This window comes from Panthera onca, chromosome B4 (genome assembly GCF_046562875.1).
Source record: "Panthera onca isolate mPanOnc1 chromosome B4, mPanOnc1 haplotype 2, whole genome shotgun sequence".
NCBI lineage: Eukaryota > Metazoa > Chordata > Mammalia > Carnivora > Felidae > Panthera > Panthera onca.
Window position 1 is genome coordinate 10,236,583 of NC_138345.1, and position 19,973 is coordinate 10,256,555.

The 19,973-nt window shown below is 50.0% G+C and overlaps 1 protein-coding gene across 16 annotated transcripts in view; it reads left to right on the forward strand.

The window, feature by feature from the left end:
- The window catches only part of CELF2 (CUGBP Elav-like family member 2), an 844,193-nt gene that overhangs the window by 747,390 nt on the left and 76,830 nt on the right, over positions 1–19,973 (forward strand). For 14 of the 16 annotated variants that reach the window (XM_078450445.2, XM_078450438.2, XM_078450442.2 and 11 more), the window contains 2 exons: positions 10,923–10,971; positions 19,142–19,276. In XM_078450445.2, the coding sequence (XP_078306571.1) occupies positions 10,923–10,971; positions 19,142–19,276 (184 nt within the window). Of the gene's footprint in view, positions 1–4,941; positions 6,145–10,922; positions 10,972–19,141; positions 19,277–19,973 lie in introns of those variants that run through there. The other 2 variants (XM_078450449.2, XM_078450453.2) reach the window with 2 other exon arrangements.

Consider the following 19,973-nt stretch of genomic DNA (forward strand, 5'->3'; position numbering starts at 1 on the left):
ATCTCTTCCAGCGTGCAGGTTTCCAGCCGGGGTTGGATATTCAAGTGCAGGCTGGCAGGTTGCACTGTCCAAAGGGTGTTTCCGGCGGGGATGCGGCAGGGGTGTGGCTGAAAGCAGCTGAGTGAGAGGGTTCTGGGAAGCAGTACCAGGGATTGCCAGCAACTGGGTCGAGCCCCGGGCGGCAGGTGCGCTCCTGGCTTGGCCAGGACCGGGGGCTGGGTTTGCACAGAGTGAACAGGTGCACAAGGACCAGGTCAAGCAGCAGGCATCCCCACACAGAGTGAAGGTGAACAAGGGAGGCACAGCGATCCACTCCCCAGCGCACAGGGCCCAGCTCGTCCCTGTTCACGGGGTGATGACACGTGGGGAGTGGCGAATGACCTCAAAACAGCTGGTGTTGGGGAAGGAGCCCCCGTGAGCCTGGCAGGCTGGGTTCTCCTTTATCCCAAGGCTTTGACAGAGCCGAGCCCAAAGATGGCCGTTACAGGCAGAGGCTAATGTCAAAAGGACAATTTATTTTTAAAGCAGACTCATTTGTCTTAAAATACGAGATTATGCTGAGTTTGTGGCATGTGGAGTCATAGTATTGGAAATATAAATGAACTACCCAGGTCGTTAAACCACCCCTTAATGGCTGGCCTGGCCAGGCGTTATTATTTCAGTGTGTATTTTGCATGGCTCAGTTAGGCAGCATGTCTAATTTAGCATCTGGGTAACATCTGGAAGAATGACTCTCGGAGCATCCATCACTGGTTTTGGAAGACAATTCCACAATCAGAAGGAAATCATGATTAGAAAGGATATCTGTACATTTCCCATTTAGTAATAAGGGCAAATTATTACCTTTCTGCTAATTTTGGCTCATTAATCAGCGGTGATTGTACTCCCAGCTGTCACACAAAGTCCTCGTGCGGTCTTCTGCGGTTCTCGGGGCTGTCCCAAGTATCGCCTCAACAGCGCTGTAATCCTACAAGCCTTTTGTTCCATTGAGTCTTCCCGTTTGCCTTTGTTTCCGAAACTTTTTATGCCCTCCAGTTTTCTCGTCATTAAAGCATATGGATCTCAAGAATCGAGACAAAAGTAAGGTGTGCCTGCAGCCTTACAGTTGTCACTCATTTTGCTGTACTTTTCACCAAATTTATTTGGGAGCTCAACTGATCGGATGAATTGCTCATTATATTCCAAAGATGCAGTGACCGAGACGTGAGGACTGAAACGTTATCAAAGAAAGGGCTTTCTGTTCACGAGAACGTTGCGAAACACAATAGCAGTGCCTTGTACAGAAATAACAGCTGATGAGGTACCAAAGTTGAAGGACTGGAGGGGTTACAAAGAGACCTAGGTTAACCTCTCCAGGTAACGTAGTGTAAGAGCTCCGAGAAAAATCAAACTATGAAAAGGTGAACATTCTTCGTGAATAGCCGTGCTCCGGAGAGCGTTACACTCCCGCGTTGGTGTCACGATTCTTTTTCATTCACATCCCCTGCCTCCTACTTTGAGCCCATGCATTTTTCTTGTAATTTTAAGAATAAATAAAGCACAACGGAAGCTTGCGTTATTACTTAATCTGAAAACACAGAACCTAATCACAGCTAATGAGTATAATAAGTGCCGGGCTGTACCTCCTCTTGTTTGTATGTGTTATGTATGTCCAGAAGGTAACACTGGCTGAGTAACTAGGACGCCAAGTTACAGATGGGGTTGCGGAATGTTACTTGACAGCCAATTAGAGTAATCTGTCAGAAATGATGACTTAATCACCATAACAGACTCCACATTCCCTCCTAGAATTCCACCCAGGGTAATCTAATTTTCCCGCCATATTTTGTTTTATTGATTTTATTTAAAAAAAAAAAAATTTTTTTTTTCCAGGACTAAATGGCTATATTGCTTGTTTTTCCCCCTCTGGTATAGCACACGATTGTAGGAGAAGTGTAAGCCATTGTAGCTAAACGAGCTTCCCTACAACTCAACGGGCCAAACGCAGATCTATAATTCGGGTTCTCTAGGTTTTTCTCCATCACTGGCTTGTAAAAAAAGCTGAGAGTTGAATGAACCTAGCTGCATACCTCCCAGGTGAGCGAGAGAAGCTGTTCCCTTCCAGTATGTTATCTTGGCTTTTGAATGGGACCTTCCCCCCCACCCCTCGAGGGAAACCCTTAAGCTTTTGTAAAATCGTAATGGTAGTGATGACTTCTTTCAGCGCGTAAGCACTCAGTGCTGTAAGCATTTCACGCGTATCAGTCAGTGACTGTCAGGAAGAAATAGTTGTTTCCACTCTGAATTCTCTCCCCTGGTTGTGATTTGCCATGGGAAGAGAAAAGGTAACTTCGGTTTCCTTACTGTTACCATGTTCAAAACCACGTTTTTCCTTGGCTGAGATCACTTTTATAAAAACTGTGGTTAGCAAATATTGGTTGAAAGTTTTCTACGCACCTGCTTGTGTTAACCTAACTGGTGGGAATGCACAACAACAATTTGGAGTAGCCCTGGGACTCCCCGAGTGTAGACGAAGCCCACGCACTCTCTTCCCACCAAGAAGTTCCATCTTCAGAGGGCAGTTACGCACTCTGTTTTCTCCAGGATTTCCAAAGCTTATTCAAATACACAGGCATCGTACAATCCAGTCAGTTAACAGAAAGTCAAATGCCAGGCTCTTCTGGTGTGAATGATGGCTTTTCCAACAACGAGTGGTCCACACTGCTGGGGCGCCTGGATGGCCCAGTCGATTAAGGGTCCGACTTCAGCTCAGGCCATGATCTCATGGTTCGTGGGTAGGAGCCCGGCTGACAGCTCAGAGCCTGCTTCAGATTCTGTCCACCCCCCCTCTCTGTACCTCCCCCACTTGTGCACACGCTCTCTCCCTCAAGAATAAGTAAACATTAAACAAAAAACCAAGTGGTCCACACAGACTGATTTTATGGATTCTAGTGTACTTTCTTGCCCCATCCGTTGGGAAGGAAAACGCAAAGTGTAGGCTCAATTAATGTCAGGGATTCAAAATTATTTTCCTGAGGATAACTGATAGCTAATCTTGTTCCTCATCAGTCCATTTATCATCGATGGAAGTGGGGAACGTTTCAGATAGCTTGGCCCATGGAACACACCTCTGAGTCTGATTCTGTCGTGTGTATCTTGTTGAGGAGGGGCTGACGAGGGGGTCGTGGAAGAATGAGCCCCGAACCCCTGGATTAGGATGCACAGCCCCTCCACAGTCAAATGGCACATTGGCCACGGTAGCCCTTCCCCGCCATGGCCACAAGGCTACGGTTTTTTTCCCTCTCCATTACAGCCTTTGGGGTTGTCTTTCCTGCCCTTTTTCGTGGTGAAAACAGACAGTAACTCTTGTTCTGAAGCTCACTTAAAATGTTTTTATGGACGTGTGAAATATACATAGTCCCAGACATCTATGCGCACGCGCGCGTGCACACACACACACACACACACATACTGCACACATTCGCACACGATTCTAAGTGGGAAGAAATTTAGACAACCTTTGTGTTTAGTAAGGACAAGGGAAATTCTGGTGATTTTATTGGTTCTTAGAAACCCGAAATTTACTTGCAGAACAGGTGTCCGGTTACATGCTAGGGGAAGGAGTAGTCGGGGACTTAGGCTCCCGTGAGACAGTCCTGAGTCTGAATCCCTCCTCCACTACTGACTTGCTGTCTGGCTTGGCCCAGGTTACTTACGCCTCCCTCTCTCGCTCCCCTCTCCCCGCTGGCTCCCCGTATGGACCTGTCTCAGGGTTACTGGGACAGTTAAGATATGTATGGAGCCTATACAACAACATTTGGCACAGGAATATTGAGAAGAAAAGATTTCCTCTGTTTCTCACAAAAACAGTTCCCCAAAATTGCCTGAATTCTCCACTTAGCAGGTGTAGCTACGGGCTGGTTGTGGCTGATGCAACACGATTTGTGTCATCGATTTCTTGCAGAGGTGTCTGTCATACTGTTACTAAAGTTCTTACTCAGTGGGGATAAGTCCACATTCCTAAAGCTACCTTTGTTTCTCCCCACCCCCCTCACGCCGAGCGGAACCGTGACCGAAAAGGCACAGTGAGCTGCTGCCTGGGGAGGCGGGCCAGCCTTCACGGCTTCGGGGCGCCTAACTGTCACAGAAGACCCTTAACCATACACACAGTCTAACATCTGGGGCCACGGCATGCCTCCAAGAGGCGGCAAATCTTCTGAAACTTATTTTTGCCATTTATAAAGGCTTTTCGAGACAAATGCAGAAAGTACAGGTGCTGTAGGTATTTCACAGCCTCCTATACAGTGAGAGGGGAGGTACTCCACTTGAGCTGTATCGGCAATGCCACAGAGCGCGAGAGCTCTACTTTGTCTTGAAGGGCCGGGATCCTGTCGTTTTCTCATTTGGTGCGTGGCTTTTGTGTGAAGTCACGTCTCCCCCCTCCCCTTTTCTTCCTTTAAATATTTTATGGGCAGTGAGCTTATAATATGTACTATCACGGCTGTTCCCTCAGGGGTCAGGACAGGCTTAATAATGAGATACAGGAGAGTGACTCTGTAAAGCCCACTTCAGGTTAAAAATGGCATGTTTTATTGAATCTCGTGTTAAAGGTGGTTAACTCATCAATCGGTGATGGCTGGGGTTAGACAAGTTTCTACACGAGTTCTGACTCTGTGCGGGAACCCAGTGTCTCTCTCCCCCAGACCCTCCAGCTTCCAGACTCGGCCTGTGTTAAGCATTGGCTGCTGCAACTCAGAAGCTCCCTGTGACTCATCACAGGACCAGGGCAGAGAGGTTTGGAGAAATCACGCCAGACTTCGGATATAATGGGAGCTCTAGAGATTGCGGCCCACGAATGCTAGTGCGCTCTGGCCCAGCCCATCTCTGCCACTGTGACACGGCAGGACCCTGTACGTGCAGGGACCCCCCCCCCCCCCCACCCTCTGCGGACTTGGCGTAATGGCTTTGCTCCAACGTTGTGTCCTCATTATCATTTTCATGAGCCACATCTGGGCACTCCTGTGACGATTTGAAGGTCAGCACATTCAGGAGTGAGGATCGTCGGGCCCTGTCAAGAGATCTGCAATTCCGAAGACCGGGGGTTGGGAAACCCAGTTCTGGGGCCCTTTGTGTATGTGGGGGGATGAGAGGAGGGAGGGCCACGTGCTGCTCCCTCGTTAGGATGTGGGATAAAGGGGGAGGCTTTAGATCGCAAGGCTGGCGTGCCCCAACGCCGACCCACAGCTTCCCAGGAGAGTTGCAGGTGTGGGATAGCAGCTGTCCCTGAGTCAGAGGGGAGCCGGCTCTGGGTTGCTGTTGACGCCATTGCTCAGATGGGGCATGAGATTCAGTCCTGAACCTCAAGAGGCTCCAACTCCCTGGAAGCCTGATCAGGTCCCCAAGAAATGGCCCCTGAACCGCAGTTAACTGTCTTCTTCTCTGGGAGTCTCCACCTTCCGTAAGTGGGATGGAACGCTAAATCCGCAGGTGGAACCGAAATTAACCAATCCTCTCCCCCACCCCTGCCAGGAGGGAAGGAGCTCTTAAAATTTCCCCTTTTGTTGGAATTCATTTGTTTTTAAACAAACAGGGCTAGATAGAGACCGAGAAGTTGACCCGCACCTTGATGTGTCACTTGAGGCAAAATGTTGTTCTACAATAAAATGAAAAATTCATGTGCAAAGAAGTCTTCAAGGAAATAGATTTGGAAGTCTTTCTTCATAGAAATGCAAACTTGATGAAATATGTTAAGTCACATTCACTGCCGTGAACAGGATCCATTTCCAAAACGATTGATCTTGGCATTTCCCCGGGACAAGCGCTCTGCCAACAGGGAGCCCTGTCGTTAGGTTTGCTCCAAGGACAGCTGGCTTGAACACCAATAATAGACTCACTACTCCTGTTTCCCTCATGCCTGGGGAAAACCGCCCTGTGGATGTCACAGGCTGGTGTTTATGACATTCGTGGACTCCTCCAACAGTGTAGACATATCATGACAGTACAGACCAACTCAAGACTTTTTCAGACACACCTGACCCTGGATGCTTAGGGAGATGCGGATTCAACTTCATTAGTGCAAATGAAGACTCCTTGCAAAAATTCTTGAAGATCACCCTCCCCTAGGGAACTAGCCTCAGCCTTAACTCTGAGATGGCCTTGCGACAGGTGAGGTGTTAGGAAACTGGAAGAGGGACTGCCAGGTTCCCCGGCCCTTCCTCTGGTCTGCTGCTGTCACCTGGGACCTCCAGGTACAGACACAGCACGGGCTCCCCGCCCCATCCACCCATCCAGCTCTGGGGGCGGTCCAGCCAGCTTCCCCAGAGTCTAGAGCTAAAAGCAGCAGTTCGGACACCCTGGAGTTCATCTCTAGTTTTCGTGGAGGCGGTCAGGATGTGGTTGTTGCTGGCCACCCATCCGGCTCCCAGTTTTAATTCAAGCTTGACTAGATTTGCGTTGTTTTCATCTTGAAATTCTCCAGTCTATGAGCATGTCCCTCACTATCAGTCTTGTGCTTTAGGTATTCCGTATTTGGTGAATGATCGTCAGTGACTTCTCTTGCTTCCTGTCTCGGTGAGAAGGTCGTCACATCATTCTTCAGTAGCACATGGCCTCTTCCTTACTCTGTGCCTTGGAACGTGTCCTCTACTCTGAAATGTCCTTCCCTCAGGCCCTGGTTAGCGTTAGGATTCCTTCAGGATTGAACTCAAACACCGCTCCAGCTGAGACGCCTTCTCCGGCTTGCCCTCCCTTCGTCTGTACTGGCCACCTCTCGGTCCTCATGCTGCGTGTCTCAGCACGGCACATGGCACCGGCGTGTCCCTCGCAACTGTCCTATTACAAGCTCCACTGGGACCAGACTCTTGCATTGTGTGTTCCTAGCGTGTAACTAATAGGGCATCTGGAAAACACAGACATAGGTGAATGAATGCATACGGTCCTGGTCATACTGGGTCAAATCTTTGAAAGCATTTCCTATTACAGGAAAGGAATCCCTTTATTACACCTTGAAACTCAACACTGGAATGCCTTCTCCTTTCCAGTAATTTCCCCATTCCACTCAACAAACCTCCCCAAGTTCTTAAGAATCATGAGATTTTGAGGCAGTAAAACAACATTATGAAAACAACAACTACAAACCTTTTTTTTGTTTGTCTTCCTTGACATTTACGTCCCATATCTGATCAGAAATTTGTAACTCAAACGAACTGTTCGTGATGATGAGCCATTCTTAACACAGGACTGATGGAACACCTCTCTCCCTGAAGGTCACAGTGCTGTGCACACATGATCTGAGCAGTCCAGAATACACACGAAGGAGGGCGACCACCCGCTCAGAATTTGCCGTGCTCTGACCATCCAACTACGTGAAGTTGACTTTTTGCCTCTCTGGGCCCTGGAAAGACCAGAACCGAGTTCAGGTCTGCAGTGGCAGTAGCTGTGTTCTGACCGCCACTGTTACATCCCAGAACCTTCTGGATAGTGTCAGGTCAGAAACGGAGCTAATTCAGCAGCGGCAGGAAAGCAAGAGTCAAGTCTTAGAGTAATGCCTGTCATAAAGCTACATGATGTGGCCTGGGGGGGGGGGGGGCGCAGACTTGACAGGTTATTACAGCGGCTTCGGTGGGCAGGGCCTGTAGTCCTTCATCGTAGGCTCGTAAGTCCAGGCCCCAGGTTGGGCATTTTGTGGAGAAGCAGCGTGATCTGGGGGAATCGGCTCCTGGATTAAGAAGAGAGAGCTTAGGTTGTTTGATCGCAAAAATTGTGTGTGTCCTTAGTGAAGTCCTTATTCCCTTCAGACCTATAAATGGAGAGCATTGGACTGAATGCTCCCTGGGCCTCTTACCGCCTTGGAGTAGAAGGCTTTCTTGCAGAATGAAAGCTTCCAGAACTCCCGCACTTCAGAGGTCGGTCTCACCGCCTGCAGCGCTCCGTCTGGGCTCCTGTTCTCAGGTTGACCACCGTTTATTCTTCTTCATACGTGTCCGTACCAAACACCGTGATGGATCGTAAGCTCGCTGCGGGCAGAAGGCTATTCGTTCGCGTTTGTGTCCGTACGTGGTGTCGGCACACATCCCCCTCTCCTTGCCTTGACCTGTGACTCTCCTCTGAATCTTCTCTGCACTTTCGCCTGCACGTCTTTGCTGTCTGGGGAAGACGGACTCCACCTCCCCACCTCTGGCCCTGACTCCACGGAGCTTTTTATATTCCCACCCACCCTGGTGGCTCATCTTGAGAAAGCCACGTGCATTTCTCCTGTCTCCTGCCGCTGTCCCCCCTGTCACGCCCCCGCCACCCACAGTGTGGCATTCTGGCCCCACTGCCCCACAAAAACTGCTTTGGAGAAGTTTCCAGAATATCTTATTGTCGAATCCAGAAGGATCCTGGGGCGTTTTCATCGTCGCGGCTAGAAGTGCCTTGTTCTTCAAGCTCTCCCATGAGGCCCTGCCTCTGACCGCCCTCTGCCCTGTCCCTCTTAGATTCCTCTTTCTTGCTATTCTCTGTGGTGCTCTCCTGGGCTCTTGGCTCTTTCCACTTACATCCCCTCCTGGACAGTTCCATGCATGCCTGTGGCTCCCGCTGCGGGGGGCGCCCCCCAGAGCTGTCGCTGCAGCCTGAAAACCACTCCCGCAACTGCTCTCCAGCCCCAGTCACGTTGAGTGGGGCGTATCCAGACCTGGGCTCATCAGTCTCCCCGCAAATTGCTTTCTCGTGTTTCTTCTACTGGGGCCCTGGTCCCACAATGGTGGTCTCTCCCCCTCACCCCCACAACCAGCCAGTTGCCTCTGAGGTTTAGGCCTTCGGCACTTTCACACGGGCGCTTGCAGTAGCCTCTTAGCTGTCTCCCTCCATATCCCTCTTGTATAATCCATCCACCACATTGTAGCCAGAAAGGACTTTTCTAGAATTCAGATTTGACCTTGTGGCCCTTGCTACTCGAATCTTCTGTGCCTGACTTGACTGTTAGACACAACTTCTGTTCCTTAGCGTGCAGGATCATCTGAGACCCAGGCGCCCACTGCGTCCGCAGCTCCCCTGGTGTCCTCCCCACCCCCCCCCCCCCCACGTGCGCTGGCCTCCTTGTCAGGGACAGGTGTGCTCCTTCTCACCACTGGGCCTGGCCCAGGACACTCTGTCGTTCGGATACCATTTCTCCCTGTCCTGCCAGCAAGTCCAGCTTGGCCTTTAGGACTCGAACCACTTGTCCCCTTTGCTAAGAAGCCTTTGCCTTGCTGCCCGGGCAGAAGGAGGTGCCTGCTCCGCCCAGGTCCTGCCGCACCCTGTCCTCGTGTCTGCCATGGCACTTGACGTGCTCGAGGGGCTGTTTACAGGTCAGGCCCCCCCCATACACAGTGAGCCCCCGAAGTGTCAGAGCTTCTTCACTTGGCCTTGTTCCCCAGCTCTCCGCCCAGAGCCTGGCACACATTGGGAGCTTCACATGCCGCTCAGGGACTCGGCCCGTCTTCCCCAGGCATCACCTGTAGGGGAGAGCCCACACTCCTAGCCCAGACCGGGGCTTTGCACCGTTCACTTCTGCCTGCTTTTTGAGGGACGTGTTCCAGGCTTTTCCAAAAAGACTGGTCTACTTCCTGACCCCCGAACATCCCGCTCTCTTCCTAGTCTCTCCTTCACAAATTGAATATGTTAATGGAGTGGAGACCCGAGTAGACCCCACACGTCAGGGTCTACGTTCAGGGAGTAAGAGCGCCTTGCCTTTTAGAATAAACGGAGCAGCTCTGCATTATGTAGCCTCTTGTCCCCTGATAGCACTCCCTCATCCCTCTTGTGAAGACCCTGGCAGGCGTCAGCTGCACGTGGGCCAGCCTGCCTGATGATAATTGCCCGTCATTTAAGGGCCAGAGCCAAGTACCATTCCCCTCTCCTTTAAATTAGATAAAACCCAGGGCTGTGGCTTGCAAGTGATGGAAGTCCACTGGGCGAGTTAAAAGTTCAGAGAGAACGGGACCCATTATAATGAGAGCATTTGCACGGCCAGTGATTCCGTCGACACTGTGGCTCCGAGGTTCCTTGGGGTATGCTGAAATACGAAGCCAGAGGACCTTTGAAAGTGGTTGGAGGAATTTATTTTAATTGGAAATGGTGGTAGCGTTCTTGCACTTGGAGTGAACTCTACGGACCACGCACGGGGGTGAACGGGCTTTGTGTAAAGAGCCACAGAGGAGCTCAGGACCTTGGCCCCACTCTGTCTCGGGTTCCTTCCGCTCCTGCACGCCTACAGAGGGGACGGGATCGTGAGGTCCGTGCCTCCCGCCCTCCCTCCCCAGTTCCCTTCTCCTCCTTCCTTTCCTGGGTCCGCATTCCTATTTCATACTCTGTGTTTAATAAAAATTACATAATGGTGCCTAAGTCAATCTAGATGAGAGGCCTTCAAATGACAATGAGATCTAGGGAAAATCCATCAGAATGGCCCCAAGAAAAACGAAGACAGTCTTGTGTTTAGATTTGTAAGAGTTACAAAGTAACTATAGATCATTTTTCTCAGCAGGTCCCGTGCCCTCTTAACTAAGCCCTTCACGTGCGTTTCCTTATTTCATACTAAGGGTTCACAGATAAGGAAACAGGCTCAGAGAAGTTGAGACACTTGCCCAAGATCAGTGGCGATGATGATTGGCAGAGCGAGAATTACCTATAAGATACAGGCAGAAACTCTTTACCGAGTGGCAAAACCAGGTGTAAACTCCAGTCTGACTGCAAAGCCCAACCTTTTAAATACTGTGCCTCGATGCCCGGTGACTCCAAAGAATCCTGTTCCTGAATGTAACTGCAGGCTTGCCTCCTAACGGCGCTGCTGTTCATGGAGAGAGCCTGTTTTGGTTCTGTGTCCTCATGACAGTATCCGTGCTCAAGTTGAACAGCGTGGGATTTCTGAGGCCGTTCATACACTTGTTCAATCTGCCTTTACTTTCTCACTTTTGTATTTTTAGATGCATCATCCCATTCAGATGAAACCTGCCGATAGTGAAAAGTCAAACGGTAGGTGGTGACCAACTGTCTCATTTAATACTGTCTGTTTCTTTCAATTAAGAAGTCAGGTTGGGGAGGGAGGCGGCGGCCCCACTTGCTTCGGCTCTGGGGGAGGAGGGGAGAGCTGCTGCAGGGAACTTGCCCTGCGGGTGTCTTAGCTGGAGCACCGCGGGAGCCGCTCCCCTGCCTCAGTTCACCTCTGGTGTCAAGATCTGTGAAGACGTTACAAGAAGTGGTTTTCGGGGTCCCTCCGTTTGAGGCTTGCTCCGTGTGGTGGCTCTGTGGCCTTTGCATCTTGTTGATCTCCTGGCACAGAGCAACCCAGGACACCCGATGGGGAGGAGGGACCTCACAGTGTGCGGAGCAGATGAGCTGGAAAGGGCTCACCCGCTGTGCATCGGGCCGGCTGTCTCTTTTCTCCCTCTGGCGTGTTCCTCAATGGCACTCTTTTCTCTCAGTTGTACCGATGCATTTGCATCCGAATTCATTCAGAATTCAGTGGGCTGATTAAATAAACGGATGCTCAGTACTAAAATATGCATGTGATGAGGTCCGGGAAGTAATTGAGATTTAGCTCTCCGACACAGGGGAGGGCTGATAGCCACATTGCGCTCTCATAAGTTTCTGCTTCCGTTTACACCCGCCTCTGTCCCGGTTTTGTTCTTTGACTTTCCTGAAGTGCATGTTGAAGGAACCCTCCACCTTCTCAGACCTGGGCGCGGCTCCGCCCCACAAGACTGACACAATCAGCACTGTTTGCCTCCAGGAGCAGGTCTGCACCTCATTAATTAGTAATCAGGGCAGAAGCCATGCGCTTGGAGAGCGGCATATCTGCAAATGTAAATGATGATTGGGGTCTAAGGCTCTCTGCAAGGTACTCAGGGTTTTTTTTGTTTTTTGGTGTTTTTTTTGTTTTGGTTTTTTTTTTTTTTTTTTTTTTTTTTTTTTTGGCTGATTGTAGTGCATCCCATTTTCTGGCTTCTTCACAGATGAGGTAGGAAGTTTTGAAGAAAAGGCCAGGTGGGAGCGTGGCGTTAGTAGCACCCAGTTTGTCTGTAAGGGAGTAGGCTTCTGCGCCCTGCCCACTGCCTTCTCACCTGCCGCACCCCTGCCCTAGGGTCTCTTCCCATCCCCTACCCCTACTACCTTAACCACGAACACGGCATCCAGCGTCAGAGGGTCTGAAGTCCCCCGGGACCTCGGGCAGGTCTCTTGGGTCCTTTATTCAGCAGTTACTCATTGGTGACCGCTGTGCACCAGGCGCATTGCCAGGGGCTGGGGCTGCCGCAGTGAATCTGAAGACGACGACGGCTACACGGAGACACTGACCTGACCCTTGGAACTTCCCGACCTTCAGTCTGCTGATCCGGTGGTCACTTAAAGACTGAACTTTAATCTCCTCGTTCATGAAATGGGAATAAATGTAGCTGCCTCATGTAGGTTGGCTTTTTTTTTTTTTTTTTAGATTCATATAGGATCTTCATAACAATGCTTTGCAAAGGATAGAGCACCACTTCTGTAAAATGCAGATTATCGTTATGACCCAGATTTTTCCACGGCCTCAGAGAGCTCTGCACTGAGAGTGTCTACAGGAAGAAGGCCAGGTACCCATGCCGGTTCCTGAGCCTTTTTGCTCCAGAAGTACCCACTTACAGTCTGGTCTGTTCTATTCCTCGTGGAGAGAGGACTCATGTATTTGGGATGAACGCTGCCCGTGAAGGTCAGATTGGAGCTTCTGGCCACCAAGAGATGCTCTCTTTCCTTTGGACTCCTAATTCTCTCAACTGTGTCAGGACAAGGGCCACGGAGGAACGTTTGTCTTATTTCTGAACCTTAAGTCGCGGTTGTTAAAACAAGATGAATTGGAGAATTGAACTGGAAATACTTGACCTGAAATACCCAAGTAGTGGGACCATGAAAGGGTTTCTTCTTTAGCATTTGCTGCTGTGTGGGCACAGACCTGACTTAGAGAACCCATCCTGTAGGCTGGCCACCTGGAGGTCTCCAGAGTGTTGGTCGCCCTTGTTTCCAGTGGCAGATCCGGACACTGAGGGTGATCTTTGCTCTGGGTCTAGAACCGCAGCAACAGAGTGGATGTGCCATTGGCGAGCCCAGCAGGGCACGATCTCAGGTGCCAAGCAGGATTAGACACCGTTTTACTAAGATGAGAGCATCCCTAAAAATGCCATTGTCCAAGAAGCAACTCAGGGTGGCAGTTAAAAGCTCTCTGGGGGAGTCCAGACTTGACCCCTGACCCTGCATACATTAGCTGTGTCCGTGGGCATGTCCCGTGACCTCAGCTGTCCCCCGTATCTCCAGCTGTAAGAGGAGGCTACCGTGGTCTGCAGTCTGAACACTTCCTGTATGGCCCACCTTACAGGGTTGTTCAAGGAGCACATAAGTTAACATCTACAAAGAACTTAGCATAATACCTGCCAAGGTATTCACTCTGTCGTCGGCGCATTTGTGGCCTCCCGAGGCAGCCGGTTTAGTGCGTTCTGAGCAGCAGAGGCCGGCACTTCCAGCCTTGGGTTTTCATACCAAAGCACAGATCTGTATACACAAGGGAAAATTCACTCCCACATACCTTCTCGTTGGGCCAGCTCCTCCTTTGCTTTGTAGATTGACCTTCATTTTCTGAGTTCTCAGGAAAAAAAAAAAAAGTCAAAAAATATAAGTGGACTGAAGCAGCTCCTTTTAAATCATGTGTCTTTATGGAGGTGCAAAGTCTGTGCCTCACCTTGCATAGACTGAACCAGCTTCAGGGTTCTCCTTGGACCTGATTGAGGAGTCAGGAGAAATGTATCATTTTCGAAAACAAGTGATAAAAGCCACAAGCCCTTTCTGATTGCACATGGCAGTTTTGACAGGTAAGCATAGTTTCCAAAGCTCCTAGAGCACAAAGATTTCTTTGGCTCAGATGCTCTCAGTAGTTGTGAAAGAAGAATAACGAGGTCTAATTGCACCTTTATTGAGTTTGCTGACATTTATGGATTGCACAAAGGACTCATCACAGTTAGACAGTTACCGTCTTCATTATCAGTATGTTCGGCTTTCGGAAACTTTGTATTTGCTCAGCAAGAAAGGGCTGCTAATCACAGATTAATTAGTGATGGACAAATGAATTCCAGAAAGCAATCGCTCTTTGAAGCCTTTGTCCATCTAGAGATTCTGACAAAGGGAACTGCCATGGTGAGCCCAGAAATGTTAGGCTGCTCATAGATCTGCCCTGCCCTTCGGTATTTTGCCGAACGAACGGGCTCTCCAAATCTCCAGGCTTCCTATAGCCTGCCCTCTTAATTGGCTCTGATTTAAGCTGCAGCCTCTAGCACATTTCTGCAAACTCACAGCATTGTACTTCTGCCCTGGTGTTTCTAACTGTGCCAGGTGTCAAAAAAAAAAAAAAAAAAAAATCCATTCCGGATCAGCAGTAAAATATTGGGGCCTTTAAGAAGAACACACACATTGAATAAATACCCAGATTTCCACAGAATCCAAGTTGTCTTGTTTTTCCATTGCATCCGGTTGAGTCATGGCAGGGGAGGAGGCTTGAGGAGGTGTGGGTTCCAGGTCACAGCTTACCCTGGCACAAACACAGTTACAGTCTTTCATTCTGTCTACCTTGAGAGGGCTGCTTTTCCGGCTCTCTTTGCGAGGCAGAAAAAGGTACCAGCTGCGCACAATTCAAAAGTAAGTGCAGTTGCGAGATCTGAAGTTTGTCTAGCAGTAAGTGCTAAGAAAAGCTTAGAGGTTGCCTTTGGTTCTGTGCTGGGGGTCTCAGCGACCAACCAGCGTTCACTCTTCTGTCATGCTCCTGGTTGAGAGGGGTTTGTTTTGTTTCTTTCTTTTTTCACTCTGTGGACAGAGCATAAATTTATTCTGCTTTAACCTTAACTCCAACCTCCCAACTTGTCAGGGGTCCTTAAACCTCACATCCAGAAACGCCACATCAGCCCTTTCTCTTTTCTCAAGGCCTCCGAAAACCCCTGGTGTCCCTGTGTCAAGTTCAGGGCTCGCAGGGTCAAGATAACTAAATGTTGTCTGGGAGGTGCAGGCCTGCAAGCCTCCAGTGAAAATGGGATTCACAGGGTGTTCCCATCCGGTCACTTTCTGACTCACTGGAAGAGGAAGAAATAATTTTGAAATTCAAAGCAGAGAGACTCACGGACTTGGAGGCAGTAATTAAATGCCATATGTTAGCACTAACACATTGAAAAGTTGTTAATTAATTCAGGCCGCCCTGAATCCAGGTGTGACTTTGACAGATTATACACCGGGGTGTTAGCGCAGACTTACAATTAGGGATTTTTTTTTTAAATGAAAGTTTCTATTCCCTAAACTGAAAAATCCCCCCTTAAAAACTTAAAATGTTAACCCTCTCTCCTACCACCGGAGGAGAACTTGCAACGGTCGCCGGTATGGAACACCTTTTCGGCTCTGTGGTTGTTAGCGATGGCACTTACCCCACACCTGCACAGAGTTCTCTACACAAAGTATCCGCCTTTACTCATTCATGGGTTATCCTGAAGGAAAGTAGACTTTCCTCCTGGAAGGCAGAGACCTTTCCTTTTCATTCTTTTTTTTTTTTTTTTTTTTTTTTTTTTTTTTAATTTCCGTAAGGCACTTAATACTATAAACACAGTAGGTATATTTCAGCAGTCTGCATTCCCGGGGATAGAACACAGACACTGCCGGAGTACTGACGAAAAGCCCCACCAAGAAATTCATCAGAAATTGATGCAGAATGTTAAGTGAAATGGCAAGATAATTATGTTTATGTAAAATGGTGACAAAGCTGTTTAGGGGTCCTCCGAGTGGGAATCCCAAGAATGAGTCTTACAAATAAATTTCCACTGGGAAAACTTGAAGGAGGTTAAAGCTGGCACTGGGTAGTCATCCCCGTTCGCCACTAAAGCACGGGGAGCCCTCTGCTAAAAACCACAGAGGACTTCCGCTAACACGACTGTGAACATCCGGCTTCTCTGACGCGGCGCATGCGCAGGAGGAAATCCGCTTTTTGGAAAGCCTGTGGATCGTGTAGGTTTCCACTTTATTTCCTCAGCGGCTGCTTGTTAGTGGAGAAAGAGTTCGCCTCCGTCACCCTGCCCAGATTTGGCCCGTCGTGATGCCCGGGAAGCCGGGGCTTGTTTACTGGTGATTTCCAGCAGTTCGTACTCTTCATCTTGGGTTAAAAATTATTTTTTAGCTTAGTCACGAGCTGCCCATTTAGTCTGCTCCGGCATCACCCCGAAGCTCAAGACCGGCAACATGCTTCAGCTGCGTACCACCGTGATAGGTTTACCAGTGAAACCAGGGACTCACTGGGGATTTGTCATTGGCTTTTGTTGGAAAGAACTAAAGCTGGATTCTTCAGGATAAGAAGAAATTCAACAGGATTTGTTTTTTGAGTTTTGTTTTTTTTTTTTTTTTTTTTTAACTCTCAAGAAGCTATCAGCCATAGCTTCCTCAAGTAGGAGTCCTAGAGATTGGGGGGGGGGGGGGGTGTTAAGGCTGCGACTGGAAGTTTCCCACTGCCTGCTCTTCTAGGCTTCAGTCCAGTCCTGCCCATCGCGGGGATGCCTCGTTCCCTTGGGGCCACGGTGTACTCCTGGTCACCCTGGTGTTGGTCAGCACGGATGCTTAACTCACTTGCACCGCTTCCCAGTCCCGCACTGGTGGCTCACCTGCTCCGACGGGAGAGAGAAGAGCTTCGGAGGCGTGAAATCGTCCATCTGCAGGAGGGAAGTCAGTGACGCCATTGCCTACGTCCACCTTGCTGAGGCTCAACGCAGGCAGCGGCCGTGGACCGAGTTTTCCTTCCCTCATACCTTGAGCCACCCTGCAGAAGCCGCCGGAATCGCTGCCCCCATCCTTCCGCCAGGCTCTCCCCAAGCTCTTTAAAGTCCGCCTTAAATGCCACGTTCTCCGCCCGTCAAACCTTTCTCGAGCTCTTGGCGCATGCTGCGCCGCTCACAGTCCTGTGGCATCGTGGTCTCCGCTGGCGTCCCTCAGAGCCCTTGTTTTCCTGCCGGGTCTCAGGAGCTGCCAAGTGCAGGCTGGCAGGTGGGATCCTGGGCTCTGGCGTTGTCCTGCCCCAAGCCTGCAGCTGGGCCGCCTTCTCTCTGTTACTGAGGAGAGACAGCGAGGAAAGAGAAGACTTTAAACCTCATTCTGTGGGTGACAAGACTGAGGTCCACAGAAGTCCACTCGCTCACTCCCCAAGGTCACACATCAGCGTGACGGCAGCGCTGGGACCAGGCAAGTCTCCCGCCCCCGCCCCACGCTCCTCTGGAGGCCACCTCACCGTCCTCTGCTCTCGTAGGGAAGGGCTGGGAGTAGGGCATCAGGTGCGGCCCCGGGCAAGTTCCTTCACTGCCCCGCTTCAGAGCCAACGAGAACCACGTCTTTCGTGTCTTCCTTCCGGTCTGGGGCTCTGTGGGGAGAGCATTTAGCTGCCTCACTGAGGCCCCTCGGAGCTGCTCCATCCAATATGGTGTCACATGTGGCTTTTTAAAATTAGATTAAAATTAAGTCACAGTAACAGTTGAGTTCCTCAGTCACACTAGCCAGGTTCCAGGTGCCCACATGGCTTTAGCTACTGCAGCGGACATCCGAGACGGAGCGGTTCCCTTCCTGGCGGGTCCTCCCAGGCCGTCTGCTCCAGAGCAAACCTCCCTGTGTCATGATGCCCCAGCATCACCAGCGGCTCTCTCCCAGCTCCCCAGGGGCCCGGGCCGGCTTGACTCAGGCACCAAAAGCACCTGGCCCTGGAAATTCTATAACACAGTCTTGTCGGTTAAGTGGAAATGAGACACTGACTCTCCAGGGAAAGAATAACCGAGAGATAAAAGCCAGTTAGATGGCAGTGATGAGGTTATGGTACAGCTACGACAGCAAGGGTTCCTACACAGGGATGGATGGCAGGGCCCCTCCCGAAGCCAGGACTGCCTCTCAGGTGCTGGTGCAGCTGGCTGTCCTTCCTTTAAATTTCAAGAAATGGGTTAAAATGCGACATGGGAAATGAAACTCCCCATGGGCATGTAGGGTGGGTTTTTTGTTTTGTTTTGTTTTGTTTTCATTGTAAAATGGAGGGAGGGGAAGGTTTGGTTTTGTTTTTTGTTTTTTGTCTTTTCTCTTTCCTAAAGAGGACTGCAAACACTGTCCTGAAATCAGTTATAATTGTGCCTTTGAGGCTAAACGTAGGCCAGTTATCCTGAGCACAAGCTTGTAGATTTTGAGGAAAATCTCCCAGGTCATCAGAGGTAAACCTTCCCTAGTCTGTACCTCCTGGCAGGTTCCAGGATGGAATTGGTTTCTTGTTGTCATGATACCCAAAATGTATTTTTGCTCATCAGGAGTCCTGCCTCTGGGTGTGTAGAACAGTATTATTCCCTCCTTGTTCTTTTTTGTTATGGGTTCCCGATGGGGTCATCCTGGTGCGATCCTCGGGTAGCCCCAGTCCCATTCTTTCCTTGGAATTGCCGTCCTCTTCACTTGCAAACCCTGTGTTGTCCTGCTTAGAGCTGCACAGCCAGTGCAACGGACAGACGGACGGACAGACAGCCATGGAAGGTCTTTACTGGCTCTCCAGAGAGATGAGCATCTCCCTTATCTCTTCTTACTGTCTGGATCCATGGATCCAAAGCTATTTGAAGTTGGGGGAGAAGGTTTTCCCCACTGAATGCTGTATTAAAAGTTCTGTTTCCTATCCCACTCCCTCTGTTCCTTTCTTTCCCTCACCTTTTTCTTTCTCTGCCATTCTTCAAGTTAAAAGAATATCTACAAAAAAAAAAATGTTTTTAGCCTGTATTCTAAAGTATCTCTATGGAATGGTGGTATTTGAGCAACTCCATGGAACTTGAACAAATTAGGGAAAACCGAGTTTCCAAACAGGGTTGGGAAGAGAGGACCTCACAGTGTTCCGTGTCCTCTGAAGATGTCATGTTGGTAAGAACAAGCCCCAGAAAGAGGCAGTGTTCAGGAAGGGAGAGTAGAAGCAGGACTGCGGGCCGGGGGGAGGGGGGGTGGAGAAGGGAAGGCAGCCTGGAAGTCGAAAGAGCTGGCCTTCGGCCCATGCTGGGTCTCACATGGCCGGGACCCGGTTTGATGTGGTGATGAAGCGTGATTACAAGAAACGGGATAAAATGGCCTTTACTCATTCATTATTTTTATCTCCTAGCCGTGGAAGACCGAAAATTGTTCATAGGAATGGTTTCGAAGAAATGTAATGAGAATGATATCAGGGTGATGTTTTCTCCATTTGGCCAGATAGAAGAATGCCGGATTCTCCGGGGACCCGACGGGCTGAGTCGAGGTGAGTGTGCTGTCTGCAAAGTCTCTTCCCTCAAGTGCTAATTGGAAGTCTGTGTCACCATCAAGGTAGATGTAGCCACCGCACACAGCAAGAGGTCACCCTGTAATGCGTCCCGTGTGATCAAGTTGTCCAACCTGAACTTTTCACCGTAGTCGAAGTGATCACCTTGTATTTCTCAGGTCGACAAGGTCTCGATGCCAACTTATTAGCTCAGGCTGTCCCGGCCAGCCCGGAGGCCGACAGGCTGTCCTGTCGTTCACATCCCTTTCCATCTCACACTGAAGTAGATGTTGGCGGGTGAGGGAGAGATGGGGAGGAGGAGAGAGAATATCTGTTGTCTTCATCCGAGTCTCCAGCTTTCTGCCCATGCCCGAGAGAAATGGGGAGGGGACAGGCCGCTTGATGGCGATAGAAACCGAGGACAAACGTCAGTGGTCCCCCGTAGCGCAGAGCAGGTAGGGACTCAGAATAATAACTGGGCCCGTCCTGGGGTCTCAGGCTTTGATTTCAAAGAGCAGAACTCCTGGAGGCCTGAGCGCAGGAAGTCCATGAAGTGGCAGAGATGACGCGGTCCAGGAGATGGCAGGTTCCTCTTTGTCACCATGACGGAACCGGCCACTGTGGCTTCGAGCATTGAGGAAAACCAGTGTTTTTGCCAGCAGCCATCCACGGCAGCTGGAGCTAACTGTCTTCTTTC